Source organism: Streptopelia decaocto, assembly GCF_964273445.1.
Source record: "Streptopelia decaocto genome assembly, chromosome: 1".
Classification (NCBI taxonomy): domain Eukaryota; kingdom Metazoa; phylum Chordata; class Aves; order Columbiformes; family Columbidae; genus Streptopelia; species Streptopelia decaocto.
Window position 1 is genome coordinate 115,226,228 of NC_138663.1, and position 20,017 is coordinate 115,246,244.

Sequence of the window (20,017 nt, forward strand, 5' to 3'; positions counted from 1 at the left end):
TGCAGACAGCCTGAGTGGCACATCCTTCAGAAAAGCTTGCCCAGATGCCACTTATAACGTGTGCTCTGACCACATACCAAAATGCGTGGCACGATGCTGCTCTTCCACTACCAGATTTGTTCAAGCTACAGCAAAATGGCCTATCTGCATCCTAGTCTCATCTTCAATCTGACCCTCCCGGAGACAAAGCTGAGCTGACACAGCTGCAATTCCTCATGCCATACCTCCTTTCCCATTTCATCCATGGTCCTCCAGAGGTTGTTGTAGTCCAGGTAGGCCAATGGATTCCACATAGGAGGGAATGGACCTTTAAAAGGGTAAGACTTACCCTAAAAGATGAAAAACAAACAGAAACATCATAAAAACTAAATACAACCATAATCATGGCTTCTACATGCAGGTAGCTGCACCAAATGGTGAAGCGTTCACTGGAAGAACGCACAAGTTTAATCAATACATATAGCAGCTTCCAACAGATCATGTCTGTGTGTACACATAGAACAAGAGGCAGAGGGAAAAAAATGAAACACAGGAGCTTCCATCTGAATGTAAGGAAACACTTTTTCACTGTGAGGGTGACTGAGCACTGGCGCAGGTTGGTCAAAAAAACACCTGGACATGGTCCTGGGCAATATGCTCTAGGTGGCCCTGCTGGAGTAGGAGGGCTGGACAAGATGATCTCTAGAGGTCCTGTCCAACCTTAACCATTCCGTGATCCTTTTATTTCACATGTGCAACTTAAGTTTGATACACAGTTGAATTAAGTCTGTTGTGTGCAGAACTGATGCTGCCTTGTATCTTCAAAGCTTTATATTTGCCACTTCTGGGCAACAAAAACTAATATCATGCAGTCAAGTCACTAAGATCAGACCAAAAAAATGAGATGGAACAGCGTCATTTTTTTTCTCCTAACTGTTCATTAAAAGACTGAACTCTTAACTGTATTTGGTGGTGTGGGGTTTTTTGAGTGTTTTTCTTTGTTTCGTTTTGTTTTTTTGGGGGGAAGGGTGGTGTGGTGTTTTATTTTCTTTCAAAACCAGACAAAAGCAGCTGCGATGATATTTATTATACACTAAAATCATAGCTCAGAGATCTTCCTGGAAAAAACTGGTTTCAGCTAATCTAAAAATCCCCAGCCCTACAGAAAATGTAGCATTTACTAATAACGACTCATTCTTCCAGCCCAACACCTCCGGCCATAAATTCCACAGAGTGATAGTGTGGCCAATACACATGTCCCAATTACATCATTATACGTTTAATAGTTAAATTTTATATATCTACATATCCACTACTAGATATTCAGAAAGTCTAGGTAAATTAAGAGTGGAAGACAGGTAATCTGTAGAGCTGTTTTATTTGCACAGGATTTCCCTGGCTGACTATATAGATAGCAGCATAACAGCTTTAAAAATTCACAAAGAAATACTCATTAGCATCATGTAGTGATTAATTTTTTCATGATGTATTTTGGTGTCCATAAAACAGATAAATGATAAAGGCCATATTGTGTGCCACAGCTGATTTTTCAGAGCTTATATTAAATTATGTATTTAAGTTGGCACTGTATCAGCATGAATGTCAATTCACAGAAGTACTAACTTCTAATAGATATTTGATGCAATGTCACACCAACGCAGCAGTAAAACCAAAATATTTACACTGGCTTTTGAAAGAAATAATGCATCAAGATTTGATATTTAGAACCAGGTAACAACAACACTGTGTCTTGTTGATGAGAAGTATCTGAGGACCACTTACTCAAATAAGTGTCAGCCTTTATTTGTTTTAGTTTCTTTATTAATAATGTGAAAGAAGGAACAAAAAGCACATTATTCAAATCTGCAGTAGTTTGTAAGCGCCAGAAGAGGCAGTGAAAGGGTACAAAGCAATCCTGAAAGTCTCAAAACTTGGTCTAGAAATAACAAAATGAGATATAACCTTGGAATATGCTGGGAAATAAATTTGAGGATTTCTCATTCAAAGGGAGATATAGTTAGAAAGCAGTAAGGCCAAAAATCAAACCTAAGGATAAGAGAAAATTAGTTTACAAAGAACCAACAGCTTGGAGAAAATGAAGAAGAAACTGCTTTTTCACCTTGTGTTTGTACAGACACAGAACTCTAATGGAATCCTCATCAGAAACACCTAGGTAATGAAAGTTAGGAAGAAAGCAAAGTGTGGGAGGAAAGGAATTCTTTCTTTGGTACATGGACATATGTAGAAGTAGCTGCAAAACAACAGTTTAATTTTGCAGCGCTTTGGGGGAGAGATTATGGTTTGTAAAAGGCCAAAACATTAATAATTTAAAAGTTTTCAATCGGAAGTTTTGTTGTAGCCAGAGTAGATCTCCAGTCACTTCATGAGCCAGAGGTACCAAGGTTGAAAACTTAGCATTTCAAATTTATGAATGGACATTACAACGCATGTTCAAAAATAATGCAGAAAATGAAGGTTTGTGTTGTTTGTTTGTTTGTTTTTCCATTCAGCATGGAACTAATATGCATTTCTACAGCTCTTGTGCTCAGCCATCTGAAAATACATTAGTTTGGAATCAGAAAAACATATACCTGTAGATGGAGATTAACTCAGAGAGTTTGTTTCATCAGAAGCATTTGGTCCCGAACGGACATGAGGATACTATATGGAATCTCTTAACATGAAATTAATTTGGACTGGGGCACACCTTCATATTCTGCTGCCAAAGGGCTATGAAAAAGCAGCAAAAGCTCTCAGACCGAGTACCTTTCTATCCCAGCTAGTAACATCTGAACCGTGTTAGTAATTACCTTTTAGTTTTTCTGGACACATTAAAATCCCATAAGTAACTCCTATGGCAGCAAAGTCAGTTTTACCATGCCTTCTTCTGAACACTGGAGCCAGCCTTCACTAGTGAAAATACTGTACAGGTATTCTAAAGACAGAGCATTTCAGTTTGGTTTTAAGTACCTAGCATTTCCTAGATATAGATTTGCGAAACATGTATACTGCTGTGCTCAAGAAAACCAGGACAGCATCAGAATGGGTTATGCCAATTATTGATTTTGTTATGAGCTTCCTGCTCTGCCAAAGGCAATCCTAACTGAGTTATCCCCTCTGAGTTAACTCAAGTCTTATGAATTCCCTGTGGTGCTTCCTTATGAGCACACGGCTAAGAAACATACACTATATATATATCTATATACACACACATATATATATGTGTATATATATATATATTTAGTATGCTTCTATTTCACTGCATTTGAACTGTTGAAAGGGAAATCTTGGGTATGTCTCTTGTGCAGATATCTGGGGTGACAAGTACCATCAAGCACAAGAAGAAACTTCAATGTGGAAAAATAAAAACCATCATATAAGCGAGGGTGTCTCCTGTGAAAATTACTTTCAAGAGCTCCTAAGATATTACCTGAGGTCCCATCCTTATTTACTACACAGACAAAACTCCAGGAGCTGTCAATCAGAATTTTGTTTGAGAAGAAACTGCAAGACTAGGCTCTACATGGAAGCAAAAATAGCAGCACGAAAGAAAGACTACACATATATCTGAGTAGTTTCCAACAAACTGAAACATTTCAGCTCTACTTCCTTTGAATTTGGACTTTTGCAAAAACAATAACCTTATTTAGGCAAAATTTGCCTGTTTCTGTTTTATTGCTGGGAATAGCATTCTCCACACCTCCTAGTGCTATATAACCTCTAAAGGAAAACAAGACACAGATGAAAAATATGCCTCAAGATGCACAGAACATTACATTTTCAAATATTTTTTTATACCTAAATGAGAACAGTATAAAGACAGCAATAATAACTACCCCTTCTGATTATTTGACATGATATTTCAACACCAGTACTATAATATTCAGGAGATTTGGGGGGGTGTTGGTTTTGGTGGTTTGTTTTTTTGTTTGTTTCGTCATTTGTTTGTTTGGTTTTAAGGCTTAGTGGTATTTAATATAGGTATATATATATTTTTAGAAACTTTCATGATGCCACATGCAATGCTTCAAAAAGCAGAACAGCAGCACCTGCTACTGTGTGGGTCATTTCCTGCTCACAAAGGCTGTTGCTGAACTATAGGTTAATGCATACTTAAAAAACAGAAACTGCGGGGAGGAGATTCGTGCAATCCAGCTGTCTTAGGAATAAACAAATGGGGAAATGAGAAATCCAGTATTTGTCACAAATATTACAATTCCCAATAGATTTTCTCATCCATCTGTTTCACGTCAACCAAGGTTTGGCTTAGTTACACTGGACTCATGTAATATAAGTAGTATAGCAATAAACTTTCTGCATACATCAGCCATGTTTCAGATCAAATAGGTAAATAGTGGGTTATTATAGGGGGAAAAAAACCCCACAGCATAGCAACAACAGCAGCCCCTTGAATAACAGCCCCAGCAGCTGGCGGGGCATAGGGACTGGATTCCAACCATTTTGCTGTTTAGCCAAGGAAGGACACGCTCTGCCAGGAAATATCATCAGCATCTCAATGCAGAGCAGGATCCCAGGAGAAAGTCTGCTTTTGCAGGCAGAAGACAACTTCAAGCTCCCCTAAACATTATGTACCCAGGTTGTGCCCAAGTGGGATGCAGTACTGTGAATTGAAGCCCCTGGTGCCAACGATCCATGCATTTTTTATAGCATGGTATAAACCTCTTGTACACATAGTCAGCTTTCGGTGGAAGAAACGAGACGGTGTGGCACTGAATGAGCACGGATATTCCCTCAGCTAAACCATCTAAACCTTGGCAAAACTGACGCTAACTTCATTGAGATGTCATTCTGAATGTTAATTCACAGTTACATAGGTTTACAGGCATGTAGTGCCCTCTGCTGATTCACAGCACTGGTACATCACATACACCTTGTTCTCTCAGCTTGAAATCCTAGTAACGTCATTCAGATGAAGAACAGAAACAGGAAGATGCAAAGCTGTGAGAAGGAAAATGAGAAAAAGAAAAGCATCACTTCAGGCTGTAACTCAGTACCTGTCTCAGATCCTTAGTTCCCCACCTATTGCCATCTTGAAAATTACACTTTTGGTTTGGGGTTTGGTTTGTTTGGGGTTTTTTTGTTGACTTTTTTTCTTGTTGTTTTGTTTTTAATCCATAGTGTAATCATAATTCTCAATAAAACACGTGGTATCTCCAGCTCCTGAGAAAGGTACACAGGCTTACTTAGAAAACTGTAACACCATTGGGCTTTACCAAAGTTCCTTTCATTGAGATACTGTTCAGGAGCTCATATGTTCATCTGGTTACCATACTGACAGATTTCCCAAAGGTAAAAAGATAAATAGGTTAGAAAATATAAACACAGCACAAGCAAATCTGGATAATTAGTGGTGCAAAGTTACAATAGCAAGACATGCTAAAATATTCTCTAAATATGTTTCAATATCTAATTTGAGATCATGAGCTGGGATGCCAGTGTGTTTTGTGAAATTTGGTCAGTAAAATAATTCAATTTTAAGCATAGTATAGCCAGACACATTGTCTTAAAACAAGCATTTTGAAAATGAATGGATCTAACTGGGAACAATTTTCTTCTACCATATTATAGAAATAAAGTCCATCTTCACTTTGCCACAAGATCAATCATAAAATCGCTGGAATACATATTTTATCTGAACAAAAAATGGCAGAATGAGGGGAAAATAAATAAATAAATCCATAAATAAATAAATAAATAAATCACTGAAGTGATTAGAAAACAGAAACAGAGGTTCTGCTTTGAATTTAAAAATGACTATAACTGTTTGTCCCAATCATCTTAGAAAAGACTATTTCTCCTTCATCCTAGAACAGGCTTTTTTGTTTTCAGATATCATGAAACACTTTTACAAAAAGCATTCAGGTGTCTTATGAAACACAGATTTATAGGGACTTTGTTTCTAAATATTCTTTGAAACTAGGCCTGCATGTGGCTTTCAACACCTGAATTAAACCTGCCTACAAAGTGAACAAAAAAATCAATAGAAAATTTCTCTGTATTTCTAGAATTAGTCTTAAAATACCCCTCCTTCCCCTCCCAAAAGCAGATAAATGGGCAAAAATAAATGAAAACAGAAGAAGAAAAAAAAAATAGAAAAGAGGAGTTTCATCTAGGAGAAAGCCATCAAATTACCTCTGCCCACAGATAACATAACCAAGCAGAGAAGGCACACACACTTTCTCACAACTAAAACACTGTCTTTAAAGAAAAAGATAATGCTGGGCTCACTAGTTTTATTCCTGAGATACTCCAGGTTATTACATTTCTTACATGAAAAAAAAAAAAAAAAAGAAACTTTACATAAAATGTTGCAGACATGTGAAACCCAATATGCTCAGCCAGGTGTTCCTATAAGAAATATACATTCCTCTGTTTTTGTGTAGACCTCAATCAGCTTCTCAAAGGAAACAAAAATTGGTTCTTACAACTGGATGCAATGGAAGCTTTTCTCCCAGCAGCCTGCATTAGATAAGCTAGGTGGGAGCATAGCTACTTTTCCTTATCTCCTCGGGAACAGACCAAGGGGCCTGGGTGGGCTAAGACTGAGGAAGTTTCTTTCCATTTAGATTTCATTAAGAAATACATACTTTATTTCCAGTTAATTTTTCTTACTACTTTCATCCTCATGCTACTATTAGGTCACAGCTGTCAGTCAATTTTCCTGATCAATAAACAGCCCTTGCGAGAGCTTTCTTTACAGTTCCCTTCGACAAAGATCAATTTGCAGATTTGCTGTACATAATCCTGCTTCTTTTAGGCTGTTGCAATACAAATATTAGCCATCTTCTAATTAAAAAGACGTAGTTACAAACTTCATTCTTGCAATTACTGCCAGGTCTCTGGCACAAAAAAAAGGGAAGATGACCCTTTATTTACAGGGCAGGTCTAATGAGACTGAAACAAGAGCAGCCTTTCCCATACTCCCGCCAACTACTGCTCTTCAGCCTATTCCGCAGCCTATTCCATCCTCAGACTGACTTTTGAGACTACCAGTGAGTGCGATTAATGACAGCGTCTTGTGACAGGAATGCCTGCATCCTTGTATCTAGTAAAGCATTAAAATAACATAGATCTGCATTGCAGTAATGACACACCAAACTACCAAAGCCCAAGCATCTTTGAGTTTTCAAGGCACCAGATGCCTAGCTTCTTAAAGGTTCAGATGTATTCTTCTCAGTTCCCCAGGTTCTCGCTTACGAATTGTCAGCAAGAAGGAGAAAAAAACAAAAGATGTGATGCCATTTTGCCTTGCTTAAACTGATGGCAACTGAGAGCCTCACAGATTTTTCATTCTCTGACTGTGTTCTCATTAAGATACAGAAAGAAGAATGAAAGCAGTTTTATCTAGTCTTTCAAAAATCCATTTAAGGTGTTACGCTATATACTACAGACAATGCCAGGAGATACTGCCCTTAGATTTGCAGAGAAGCAGTTCAAAACCTTAAATAAATCACATTCCTTAGCCTCAGTGCATGTATCACTGATATCACAGAAGAAACACCACCAAATTCTATAACTTTTGATACAGCAGTCACTTCTCAAGCTGCTAATTAAATCCCAAGACAACTGGACCATCAAATTTTTTATTCATGAACAAGACCACAGCAAACTGCATTTTAATAAGCACAATAGTCCTGAAAACAAACGACACCCAAGAGGGCTGTAAAATTTTTTTTCTGCAGACCTACTGTAGATAAGTATGTAAACCGCTAACAATAGTTCAGATCTGCGGTCCTAGTTAAAAGTATTGTGTGTATAAGACTAAGTATTCACCTTCAGTGATGTGCTGCAGACTGGGTTCACATCAGCATCCTCCCCAGGGACACAAATTGCATATGACAGTTGTGCTAAACTTGAAGAGAGCACGACACGCATTTGGACCCCTCTAGCCAGTGCTGCTGGCAGATGAATGGGTATGAGAAAACTCCATTCTTTTACAGGGAACTTAACTGAGGCAATGAAAGAGTCAGCAATTCACTGTCAAGAGCCTGTCTGGCAAGCAGGCAGGGGATGCTTCATGTTTCACCCAGCATTTTAACCTAAAAGACTCCCCTGGATGCGCAAAATGCCAAGCCTGCTTTCTGGTGCTGAGGAAACAACTAGCAGGACTTACTTCGATTGTCACCACACGAGGAATGTTTCAGGTGTGATACACTGTCAAAATAGCCAGCTAACTATGCCAGCACTATCCACACTCTGCACTGAGACAACACAGAGATTAAAAGGGATAAATGTCACTACCACTTTGTAGCAACCATGCTATAATCTGGGGGAATTCCAGGAACGCATAGAAAGTTCTGGTGGAAAAAAAAAATCTGGATAAAACTGACAAGAAGTATCAATGGCAACGAGGGGATCTACCACAGGCTAGTGACTAGATTTTGAGAAACAAGCTATGTTGGTCTAATGTAGCCAGTAAGAAGAGTATTTATGTTGCCAGGTTTTCATGCAAGCTATCTATCAGCGAAAACAGGACCAGAGGGTGTTCAGCTGGCACCACAGCAGGACAAAGGGTAGATCATTCTAACTGTATGTGAAGAAAATAAGTTATAAAAGATTAATCTGGCAAAGCAGCCATATGAAGAAATGTTTCTTTACACAGATTTAGGGTAGCAGAGCAAACCAGTTCCACAGTTATCTTACTTAGCAAAGGAACCTGTGTTACATGTTATAACCTCTGATTAATTTTTGGTTTAAAATACGAGAAATTTACATGGCTATTGGGACTGCACAAAAGTGCAATTTGAATCAATGAAGAAAATATGTTGATAATTAAACCCTCACAATAATTGACACGTTTTCATATTTCAACACTTCTTTCCAGAAACTGTTACATGACAAAGGTAAAAATTGCCTGGACTACCTGTACTTTGGTTTGTTTTTCTAAGACAAGCCGTCATTTTGTGAGGAAAATTAACACCACCAATCAAAAGTTGCAAATCTACCTATCTAAGGTAGGGCACTGAATCCTCTGTTGGGCAGCTAAAGAAAAGTTTTAAGAAAAAAGTTTGAGGAAGTGTTTTACATCTGCTTGCAAGTTCAATGGTAGCACTGTTAGGAGATGATGACTTCTCAGATAGTTCTGCTTTTGCTTCTTAAATCTGGATTTATGAACATAACGTCATTTATGCTATTGAAAAGCAATGGCGTTCGGACAGTTATTTCCCTACCAAATACTACTGGCAGAGCTATACTAATTTTCTTACTAAGGCTGATGAACCAGTATTTACACAAATTAAAAGAGCATACTAGTCTCCTTTCAAATGCCATGAAAAGGGCTGCTTAACAAGTAGAGGGAAAGAAAAAAAAAACGCAGGGCAAGAAATAAAATTTGGAGTTTCTAAAAGATATGACACACAATATAAGTGAGACCAAAAATAATCTCACAATAGAACATGACATTAAAAAAGATTAAACAGGAAAAAAAACATACAACCCAATCAAGCTGGTAAAGCCTAATTAGCAAAGACCCACCCAGAGATCAACAAAACACATTCTTTTCATTTTGTAGTACAAAGAAACTGCATGTATTACATGCATTAAAAAGCCTCTAAAATAAATTTAATTAACTATGAAAGGTTTGATTTTGCCTCTGGGTATATGTAAAAACAGCGGCTGATTTTACAAGATACACTGTGATGCCTGGTTGTGTAGCAAGAGAAAAATTAAAATCTTTAGGTTGCATTGCCTGTCTGGGTTCAGAGAGGATTTTATGGTTCAGAATTTGATGAGATTTGGCCACAGTCACAAAGGTTGGGTCAGCAGGCAAATTCAAATTCACGTGGGGCAACAGACCTTTGTATATTTTGGAATCTGATTTGTAACATATGACTTGAGAGTACTACTTAAATTTCAGGGAGCACACTGTCCATTTTCAGGGAACACATGGGCAAGCCACATGGCTGAAAGTAAGAGATCTCTATGGAATGTATTACAGTTACGTGAAATACAAAAGGCTGATATTATTACACTGATCTGGCCACAAAATAATACATAGGATTACTATGTACTGTTGATCTTCCAATTCTTCAACTGCAAGTAGTTCTTCAGCTATGATAATATTTTTCACATCAGTTCTACCACAACAGAAGTAATTGTGGACAGTTACCATAGCAAATCACTTTGAGAAGACACTTCTTTCTTCTAACAATTCAAGAGGAAAAATATTGGAAGACATATGGCAGACCACCTTTTCTCTATTGCTGTTTTTAAATCTGTCAATGTTTTCTTTAACCTTTGATCAAACACCAACTACTCTCTGGCAAATATTTTACCAGTAATTGCACAATGGCTTTTCATAAGCGTATAATGAAACACAATGTTGATTTCCTCAGGACTAACACAGAAATTTTCCCTTCTGTGTGAGTGCAACAGTGCTCTATATTAGGAAAGTAGAAAGGGTGCTCTTTTGGAGAAAGCATAGTACAAATAGTGAGAATATGTGGGCTTTTTAACATGTCTGTCCTGTTTCAGATTTTTAACAGATTGTTTAGATCTTCCTCCACAAGAATGTTTGACTCCTAGAACCTTTTGCAATTACTATTACAATGCATTTTGCTACTCTGCATGCTAGTTTCCCCATCAGCAAAATTAGACAATCTCTTGCAATTATTTCAGTCAGGATAATATTAATACTTGCCACTCGTTTACGTAGCCCATCCTGAGAAACTTTCACCCTGACTGAAGATACTTCTAGGACTTCTGACAGGGACTTTCAGACACCTTGGGCAGTGTATATGAGAATTGATCTGCATAGAAGAGTCACAGCTGTACTGTTCATAAACAATTAAGCTTTTTGAGAGCTTTTAACTAAAAGCTTAGTCCTGAACCAAGGTATCAGCTAACAGGATCTGTCTCCAGGAAACATATGTGTATGTGCATGCATAAATAGTAATTTGGATGAGTTCTTCATTACCAACATATTTATTTTTCTCTGAGAAGCTCAGATGATGCATACATAAACAGGTATACTCCACTGTAGCAATGAGAGAGGAGATCACTACAACTTGCTTGTCTACAGCAGCATGTTTGAGAGCATCTTACCTTGACATGGTGTATCAGGTGCTCGACTTCATTCACTTTATACGTCTCTATTCCTAACTCCTTAGATAACCGCAAGAGACGATTTTGTGTTGGCCCCACATAAGCTCCTCCAAGGTCCACATATTTAACATGTTTATTCTGGTTTATCACACACAACACACAAAGGGGGAAAGAAAAAGAAAAAATGAATATTAAAAAATATAAGCCTTTTGTAAATAGCACACAACTTAAAAGAGCAACCCAGAGGAATTCTTTAAGTGAAACACTGCCAGAGCATTTTGGCCAAGATTCCTCTTTCCATTGAAAACTTCAGTTATTTGGTAGAGTTCTGGTGTGGTGATTACCAAGAATCTCAGATAAGGAGTTCATAATCAGGCAGAGAAAGGAGGACAGAGTCAGAGACATCTGTATAGTTCTTGCTCGGTCAGGCAACTCCCCAATGACTAGTTCAAAACAGACTGCACTAGGAAGTCGCACAGGTAAGATTTTCTAATGAGCAGACTGAGAGGGGGTCTCTAGAGTCAAAGTAGGGCAGAAGGTAAAGCAATGAAGGGAGACATGCTAGTTCTAGTTCCCAGCCACCCCTGTCATCCCTTCAGCCTCCATCTCTCCTCACAGCGCTTGTTATGGTTCAGCTCAAAGCTCTTCACAGCATAGCTGCCCTTACAGGTAGGGGTTTTTTTTTCATAGAATTTTCTCCAGTGTTTCCCCAGAAAGTGATTTTGAAACTTAGCTAATCATGTTCTACTTCCTGGAGGAAAGAATTGATGACTCCAGAACCTGCAGATCACACAGAAATATTCCCTCCCCAGCGTCATGCCAGTCTTTCCCTACTCTTTCTGGTACAATATCAGGAAATTTCCCACCTGCTAGTGCTCTAGAAAGATATGTATAATTATACACATGTGTAGTATATACTATATGTGTTTATATGTAGTATAGATGGGTTTGAAGATAATTACCCTTATGGTGAAAGTTCTTCCACCAACTCTGTCATTGGCTTCAAGCAACACCACATTCAAGCCCCACTCAGTCAGCAGTTTGGCTGCTGAGAGACCTAAAAGATAAAAAGAAAAACAATATAAAGGATACTTCTGTATGTGCACCACATGGCTTTTGTGACTTGACATGTTAAACACTCATATAGGTATACATCCAAATACTGAATTTTTCATTCAAACACTTTGCTGGAGGGTGAGGAATGTCCTGAATTTCAAAAGCTTTCATGAAGCTTGTCGTTTCTGCTTTCCAGCTCTGAGTATTTTAAAGTACATTAGCAAAATTCCCATATAGTCATGTCACAGATGTCCTCTCCTGAAGAACACATGGTCTGACTCCAAAGAGTGTGTGCTTGTGTGTGGCAACAAAAAGAAACAATATGGTTAAGTGTATCCAGAAAGAACGTTTCATTCCTCATCCGTTTTCTCCATACACTTTTATTTCCATCTTTCAATTATTGAAGATGAGATACCAAGAGAGGGAACAAGGGCGAACACAGGAGGGAACATCCCATTTTAGTTCTGGTGCCATAAATCCTGAATTCCTCAATAATTGCAGAGAAAAATATTAGTGTTAGACCCTGCAGCAAGTACATCAAGCCACTATAGGAATGAAGGGAACTAGAAAGGGTGCACAACATAGAGGGAATACAGCCCACAACCTCTAAACTTAAGATCACCTCTGCCTTTCATGTTGGCACATATAAACAGAGATTTGTATAAACTGAGGTTCTTATTTCAGACACAAGTGAATTTCTAGTGGGATGGCAAGAGAGATATTCTAGGGGGTTGCATCATCCTCTTGAACTGGTAGCATATGTTGAAGAAAGTTCAACACAGACCAGGCTAGACACTCATACATCATCATTCAGCTATCTTTTCTGGCTCCCTGCCTTGTCACCATCAGAAGGCAACCAGTTTCCCCTACGTGTCCTAGTACAGGTTTTTGAGAAGGAGGAGTCCAAGGAAATTGTTCCAAGTATAAGACAGTCATGAAAGAAATGGCAAAAGCACTGGCAGGAAAAAGAGATGGTCAAAGCTAGTATGACATGACTGAATGAAATGATAATGAAGAAAATATAGCAGCCCTGGATAGAGAAAGAGTATTAATGAGAGCTACTAGAAGAGCTACAGAACATCCTGGTTGCCAACTAGTGGCTTAGGAGTAGGTCCTGTTCCCAGCACTGCAGTAAATATGTAGCACTATGCTGGCTAAATCACTTAAACTCTTTGTTTCCTCATCTCTAAAAGAGAGACAATGGTGTAGACCTTTCTATCTAAAGGATTTGACATATTCTGAAGAAAAGCAGCAGATGTTAACATTAAAAGTTCATACTGTCCTGTTTTTATTTCTGGCTTCATGGGCTTATTTATCTTGGCTTTTCACATAAGTGTTAGTGGGAAAAACAGAAATGACACTGATAAAGGTCTTTCCACACTTCCTTCTTGAGGAAATTATATTGCAAAAACATCTGGCTGCATCAGTGGCCTTGACTACACTCACAAATATTAGAAGATACTAAAGAAGAACAAAATACAGAGAACAGTCATGGTATGCAAACACAGACCACCCCTTCAAATAACTTGCAAAAAGTAATTGGATCCTGAAGAAAAAATAGACAACAAAACTAAATAAATATAGCTAACCAGTTAAGGGAAAAACAAACAAACAAACTACACACACACACACACACACACACACACACACACACACACACACACACAAAAAGTTGCTCTTCAAAAAATATGAGTATTCCACCAGTTGGGAGAGGATCAATAGTAGTTATTAATAATTTGCAGAGTGAATACTTAACTTAAAGGATGTTGTCACTGAAGGTTTCTGTTGGCCTGTCACGCTAATAGTTATTGACTAATCCATTAATAACATTCAGTTACCAATACTGATTAAGGAATACAAAATTTGGCTTTATTAAAATCTGATGAACAAATATTTCAGTACAGTTGGGAACAAAGGCAGTTTATTCCCAAGAGCTGAACAGATAGGTCTCAAGACTCAACTGGAGCATAGCCAATGCACACAGGTATCAGCCCAGATACCATCTCCTTGTTTCCTTAAGCACCTTTTATCCATCCTATTGCACCTACCTACTATTTACTCCCTACTGTTTATTTTGGGGTAGATGCTACCTTTTTTTTTCTCCCCATGCATTCCCAGATACACCTGTAAGAGATGGATAACAGTTTACTCTTTCCTGGTACAAATACAAAAAACAAACAAACAAACAAGAAAAACCCAACAGTGTGGAGAGGAGGACTGGGCTCATTAATACCTTGCTACCCCATGCCCATCCTCCAGCACATCAGATCTCTATAGAGGAGGATGTGTCCTTGGGGCTTGACTCCATAGTGGAAGTTGCAGTCTATAGGCTTCCCAGACTAAGCACCACCTGACCACTTTTCTAGGGCTGGTGATCCACCCCCTTCTCTCACCTACATGACAGCTCTCTTCTGGTCCAATGTTTGCTGAAGAAATTATGCAAATGATTGCTGACAAAGGCAGGGAATATAGTCAACCTCTAGCTCCTCCACTCCCTCATCACTAATGGAGATGTCAAACATGTCACTGGGGGAATCCATGAAAGAAGTAAAGGCAGAGGCTCAAGAGGGTGAGATGGCACAGCAAAGGACCAGATTAGGTCTCATAGCATGCATAATACAGGATAAGGCAAGACTGCTGTCACAGACACCACGTTACAGTGCAATATTGACAGGCAGAAATTTTGACATTTTTGGTATCTCACACATTTGAAATCACAGTACTGCCATATATCAACCTGTACCTGTTCCCTGGAGCTGGACCCAAGATCCCAAACTGGTTCTTGAACTGTTATTATAGTAACAGCAAGAGAACTGGATGCTGCAGAGGGAGAGCTCCAAGTCAAAGTGATACAAGGACAGATAAGGTGCCAGGAACAGCAACAAAAATATATTAAAATGGAAATTAATATTAGCACATGAATACTGGGGCATGAGGTTAAGGTTTGCTTTTCAGAAACTAAAAATTGCTGCAGGAAACGCCTATAAACCTCTTTTCTGGCCAAGAGTCAGTGTGGCCTCTCTGTGCTTAATACCCCAATTGTCACAAGCAGAGTATGCAGGAGGTCTGTGAAGCAGAGCCTGGAAAGATCTGTCATACATGATGCAAGATATAAACTTCTTGAGAAGTTGAAGCCTTCACAAGTTTCACACGTCGTCACTGCTTCTGCCTTACTTCTCACTCCTTTGCACATCACTAACAAAAGGCAGATCTTTAACACTGTCCACGTTGCTCACAAGCAAGGCAAACAGCCACATTCAAATATAAAGTTTATCCAAAAATGGGACTGATGCTGTTGCTACTCCCATTTCATCCACAATGTTTTGTCACCCAGTTGCACCTTCCACACCTTCCCAGGAGCATTTCAAAAGACGCAGATCTGAATTGCAATATGAGAACTCAACCACTTTCACCACCACTTTGCAGAGGATAGTAACTGAGTCCTGTTTCCATTGCAGGTCAGCCTTCCCCAAAGGGCAGAGAGCCATCTATATAGCGGAAAATGTATGGTTAAGCAGCACCTGCAGCTCTTTTCAGAGAATCGATAGGCAGGTAATTAATGCAAACAACAAAGAGGCCAAGATGATCAGTCTTATTTGAAGTCCCAGACAGAAAATACCATTATGCTTAGAGGATGTTTAACCGTGCAAGCCTTCATCCATTACCATAGCAACACGGTACCCAACTGCAGCCACTCAGAGATACCAGTGAGAGATTGCCTCCCCCAGAATTTTATAAAGCAAGTTCAAGCCACAAAAATCATTTCTCCATCATGTAGCACTTCACATTTTCATGGATCTTACATAAATGTAATAATCACAAGAATTATTTAATCTTCAGTGACAACTTATTTCTTTCCTGTCTGACATCTCTGTACCTGTTAAACATCTTAAATTGAACCATTTAATTGAACAGCTTTGTTATAACTTCATTTCCTAGCATTAAAACCTTTCTTACAATAAGAGAACAACTAATTCAGATATTTTTAATTTTTAGAAGAAAAAAATATTAAAATCTTAAATTTCTATGCCAGGGCAGAATCCAAATTCACATTTGGATTTATGAATGTGACAAGAGTTGCATTTTCCATCTGAACCAGGCATCTGTGCAGGCTACAATGAAGCCCTAGAGTCAAATATAATACATCTGACTACCAAAACAAAAATTCAAAGTAATTTTATAAAAAACTGATTGAAATTTTGTAACACCAGTCTGATTCTGCCTGAAATCAGCAAATTTACAGAAATAATATTTTACAGAATCACACACAGAATCACAGAAACACAGAATGTTAGGGATTGGAAGGGACCTTGAAAGATCATCCAGCCCAATCCCCCTGCTGGAGCAGGAACGCCTAGATGAGGTTACACAGGAATGTGTCCAGGCAGGTTTTGAATGTCTCCAGAGAAGGAGACTCCACAACCCCCCTGGGCAGCCTGTTCCAGTGCTCTGTCACCCTCACTGAGAAGAAGTTTCTGCTCAAATTTAAGTGGAACCTCCTGTCTTCCAGTTTGTACCCATTGCGCCTTGTCCTATCATTGGTTGTCACTGAGAAGAGCCTGGCTACATTCTTGTGACACTCACCCTTTATACATTTATAAGCATTAGTGTGGTCACCCCTCAGTCTCTTCTTTTCCAAGCTAAAGAACCCCAGTTCCCTCAGCCTTTCCTCATAAGGTAGATGCTCCACTCCCTTAATCGTCTTCATGACTCTGCACTGGACTCTCTCCAGCAGTTCCCTGTCCTTCTGGAAATGAGGGGCCCAAAACTGGACACAATATTCCAGATGTGGTCCCACCAGGGCAGAGTAGAGGGGAAGGAGGACCTCTCTCGACCTACTAACCACCCCCCTTCTAATACACCCCAGGATTCCATTGGCCTTCTTGGCCACCAGGGCACAGTGCTGGCTCATGGTCATCCTGCTGTCTAACAGGACCCCCAGGTCCCTTTCCCCTACGCTGCTCTCTAACAGGTCGTTCCCCAACTTATACTGGAACCTGGGGTTGTTCCTGCCCAGATGCAAGACTCTACACTTTCCCTTGTTACATTTCATTAAATTTTTCCCCGCCCAACTCTCCAGCCTGTCCAGATCTCGCTGGATGGCAGCACAGCCTTCTGGCGTGTCAGCCACTCCTCCCAGCTTGCTGTCATCAGCAAACTTGCTGATAGTACACTCTAGTCCCTCATCCAAGTCACTGATGAATATATTGAATAATACCGGCCCCAGTACTGACCCTTGAGGCACTCCACTAGATACAGGCCTCCAACTAAACTCCACCCCACTGACCACGCCTCTATGGTTTCTTCCCTTCAGCCAGTTCACAGTCCACCTCAATACCCGATCATCCAGTCCACACTCCCTCAGTTTAGCTGCAAGGATGCTGTGGGAGACTGTGTCAAATGCTTTACTGAAATCAAGATAGACCACATCCACTGCTCTGCCATCATCCATCCACCTCGTTATGTCCTCATAAAAGACTATTAGGTTGGTTAAGCACGACTTTCCCTTGGTGAAGCCATGTTGACTGCCCCTAATGACCCTCTTATCCTTGATATGCCTTGAGATGGCACCTTTCCAGGGATGGAGGTGAGGCTGAGCAGTCTATAGTTACCCTTGCCCTTTTTTGAAGACTGGAGTGACATTTGCTTTCCTCCAGTCCTCAGGCACCTCTCCCATTTCCCAAGACTTGGCAAAGATGATGAAGAGTGGTCCAGCAATGACCTCAGCTAGCTCCCTCAGCACCCGTGGGTGCATCCCAACCGCACCCATGGATTTATGGATGTCTAGATTGCCTAACTGCTCCCTAACCCCGTCCTCATCAACTGAGGCAAAATCCTCCATCTTCCCGCCTTCCTCTGGGGCCTCAGTGGTACGGGGCTCCTCAGGACATCCTCTGGCAGTAGAGACAGAGACAAAGAAGGCATTCAGTAACTCTGCCTTCTCTGTATCTCCTGTCACCAGGGCATCCACCTCATTCATCAGTGGGCCTACATTGCCTCTGGTGTTAGTTCTATCTACCATGTATTTGAAGAAGCTCTTTCTGTTGTCCTTGACCCCCCTCACAAGGTTTAATTCTAAGGAGGCCTTAGCTTTCCTAGTTGCCTCCCTACATCCTCTGACAACAGCCTTGTATTCTTTCCAAGTGGTCAGTCCCTCCTTCCATGATCTGTAAACTCTCCTCTTCCACTTGAGTTTGCCCAGCAGTTCCCTGTTTAACCATGCAGGTCTCTAGGCTCCCTTCCTTGACTTCCTACATGTCAGGATTATCTTAGCATTTACCTTAGCATTTCCACAAAAATTTTACTAGCAAAGGACATGACTGTAAGTTGCATCTCTGATACTTCTCTAAATGATACCTCTATCTTGTTCCATTTAGTCATATTTTTGATAGGATACTTCTCTCATTCTCTTGTTGGCTAGACAACCAATACACAAGAGCAAGCCCATCAACAAGATTTTATTTCTTACTCGGGCTACACCCAATTCCCTTGCAGCGTGCAAGGGACAGCGTGGGTATCTTGGAGGAGGATAAATTATAAAGCTGTAAAATAATGTTCCCTTCTGAAGGTATTCCCACAGGTCCTGATGTACCTTCCCTATTATTCACTACTTTATCATGTTCCCCTAAGTTTATTGTCTCCCTTTAAAGACCAACAACAAAAAACTTTTATCTTATATATATGCAATTATACAAATCATCTACAAATTCTAAATGTAAATTCATGTAGAGGGCAAAGAAAAAACTTCTAAGACACTGGCATTCCTTTAATAGCTTCTAAGATGGCTATCAAAAAATCATTTACTTTATAAACTTAAAAATGTCTCTCTCCAACTTAAACTGTGAGTTGAACAGAACAAAAGGTTGCCATCATACTGGTACTGTACTTACTTGCAGGTCTTACTGCAGAACTTGCATGTTTCACACCTGGATTTCCTCAGATTCATGAAACTGACTGATATTTTCTCTCCTCCTCTTAATTTATTTATCTTAACACCAAAGATATGTTTACAAAGTACTGCCCAGGGTGGTTTTAACACTGTTAACAGATGCCAGGCACCTGAGACTTGCATACAAACATTGGCTGCACACATAGGTTAGACACATCCAAGATTCAAAAGAGACAAGGAGCTGATTTTTACCTTTGTTGTGCCTTCACAACTTGGATATACACCTGTGAACAAGCTCTACAATGGCTTGGTTAATTGCTGACAGCATCCCCCTTGACAACACATGTTGAAGCAGGGGCTAACACCTGGTTTTCCTCAGTGTATTTATTTGCAGTGCAGCAGCTGCGCACCCAGTCATCCTCCAGGCAGCCAGCTCAGATCCCAAGGGTGTCTGCGCAAGCAGCAGCTGCTGCAATTACCTTGTAAATAAAGCCCAAACTGCTGAGTTTTTTGAGGACTTTTTCCTTGCTCTCAAACTGTTCAGCCACATCTAAATCACTGCAGAGATGTCACGTAACAGATGCTGCTTCACCCAGACCCAGCAGGCAGAGCATCCCGCAGGACGAGAGTCTGAGCCTGAGCACTCTTGGTAAAGTCCAGGGCAGTACAAAAGATGTAACACAAGGCTCAACATGAGGATTTGCCACAAAATGCACCTTGGAAATGGCATAATGACTCAGCCTGCTGAACAAGCACTGTCCTCTGCCTTGGGGTGAATGAAGAAATTGTGGGATGTAAAAATGTTTCATGAGACTGATAGCAAGAAAAGGAAACATATTATAATTACATATAATTACATATAAACATATAAGAGTTGAATTCAGGGTCACTAAGGTAAATGAACTCAAGTATTTCTTAACGTAAGTATTCAAAAATATTAGTCAGATCACCTTTGTCCATCACCATTTAACATCTTGAAGTTGTTATTTTAGAAGTCTCAGAGATTCGTATTTGTCTTCTTGATTTTGT

The 20,017-nt window shown here is 39.7% G+C and overlaps 1 protein-coding gene across 1 annotated transcript in view; it reads right to left on the bottom strand.

Annotated features, from left to right (window-relative positions):
* The window catches only part of LOC309439320 (amine oxidase [flavin-containing] B-like), a 54,836-nt gene that overhangs the window by 22,087 nt on the left and 12,732 nt on the right, over positions 1-20,017 (bottom strand). Inside the window, exons 2-4 of the mRNA XM_082051755.1 lie at positions 12,006-12,100; positions 11,044-11,181; positions 225-329 (exon numbers count right to left, since the gene is read on the bottom strand). Of these exons, the coding sequence (XP_081907881.1) occupies positions 225-329; positions 11,044-11,181; positions 12,006-12,100 (338 nt within the window). The remainder of the gene's footprint in view (positions 1-224; positions 330-11,043; positions 11,182-12,005; positions 12,101-20,017) is intronic.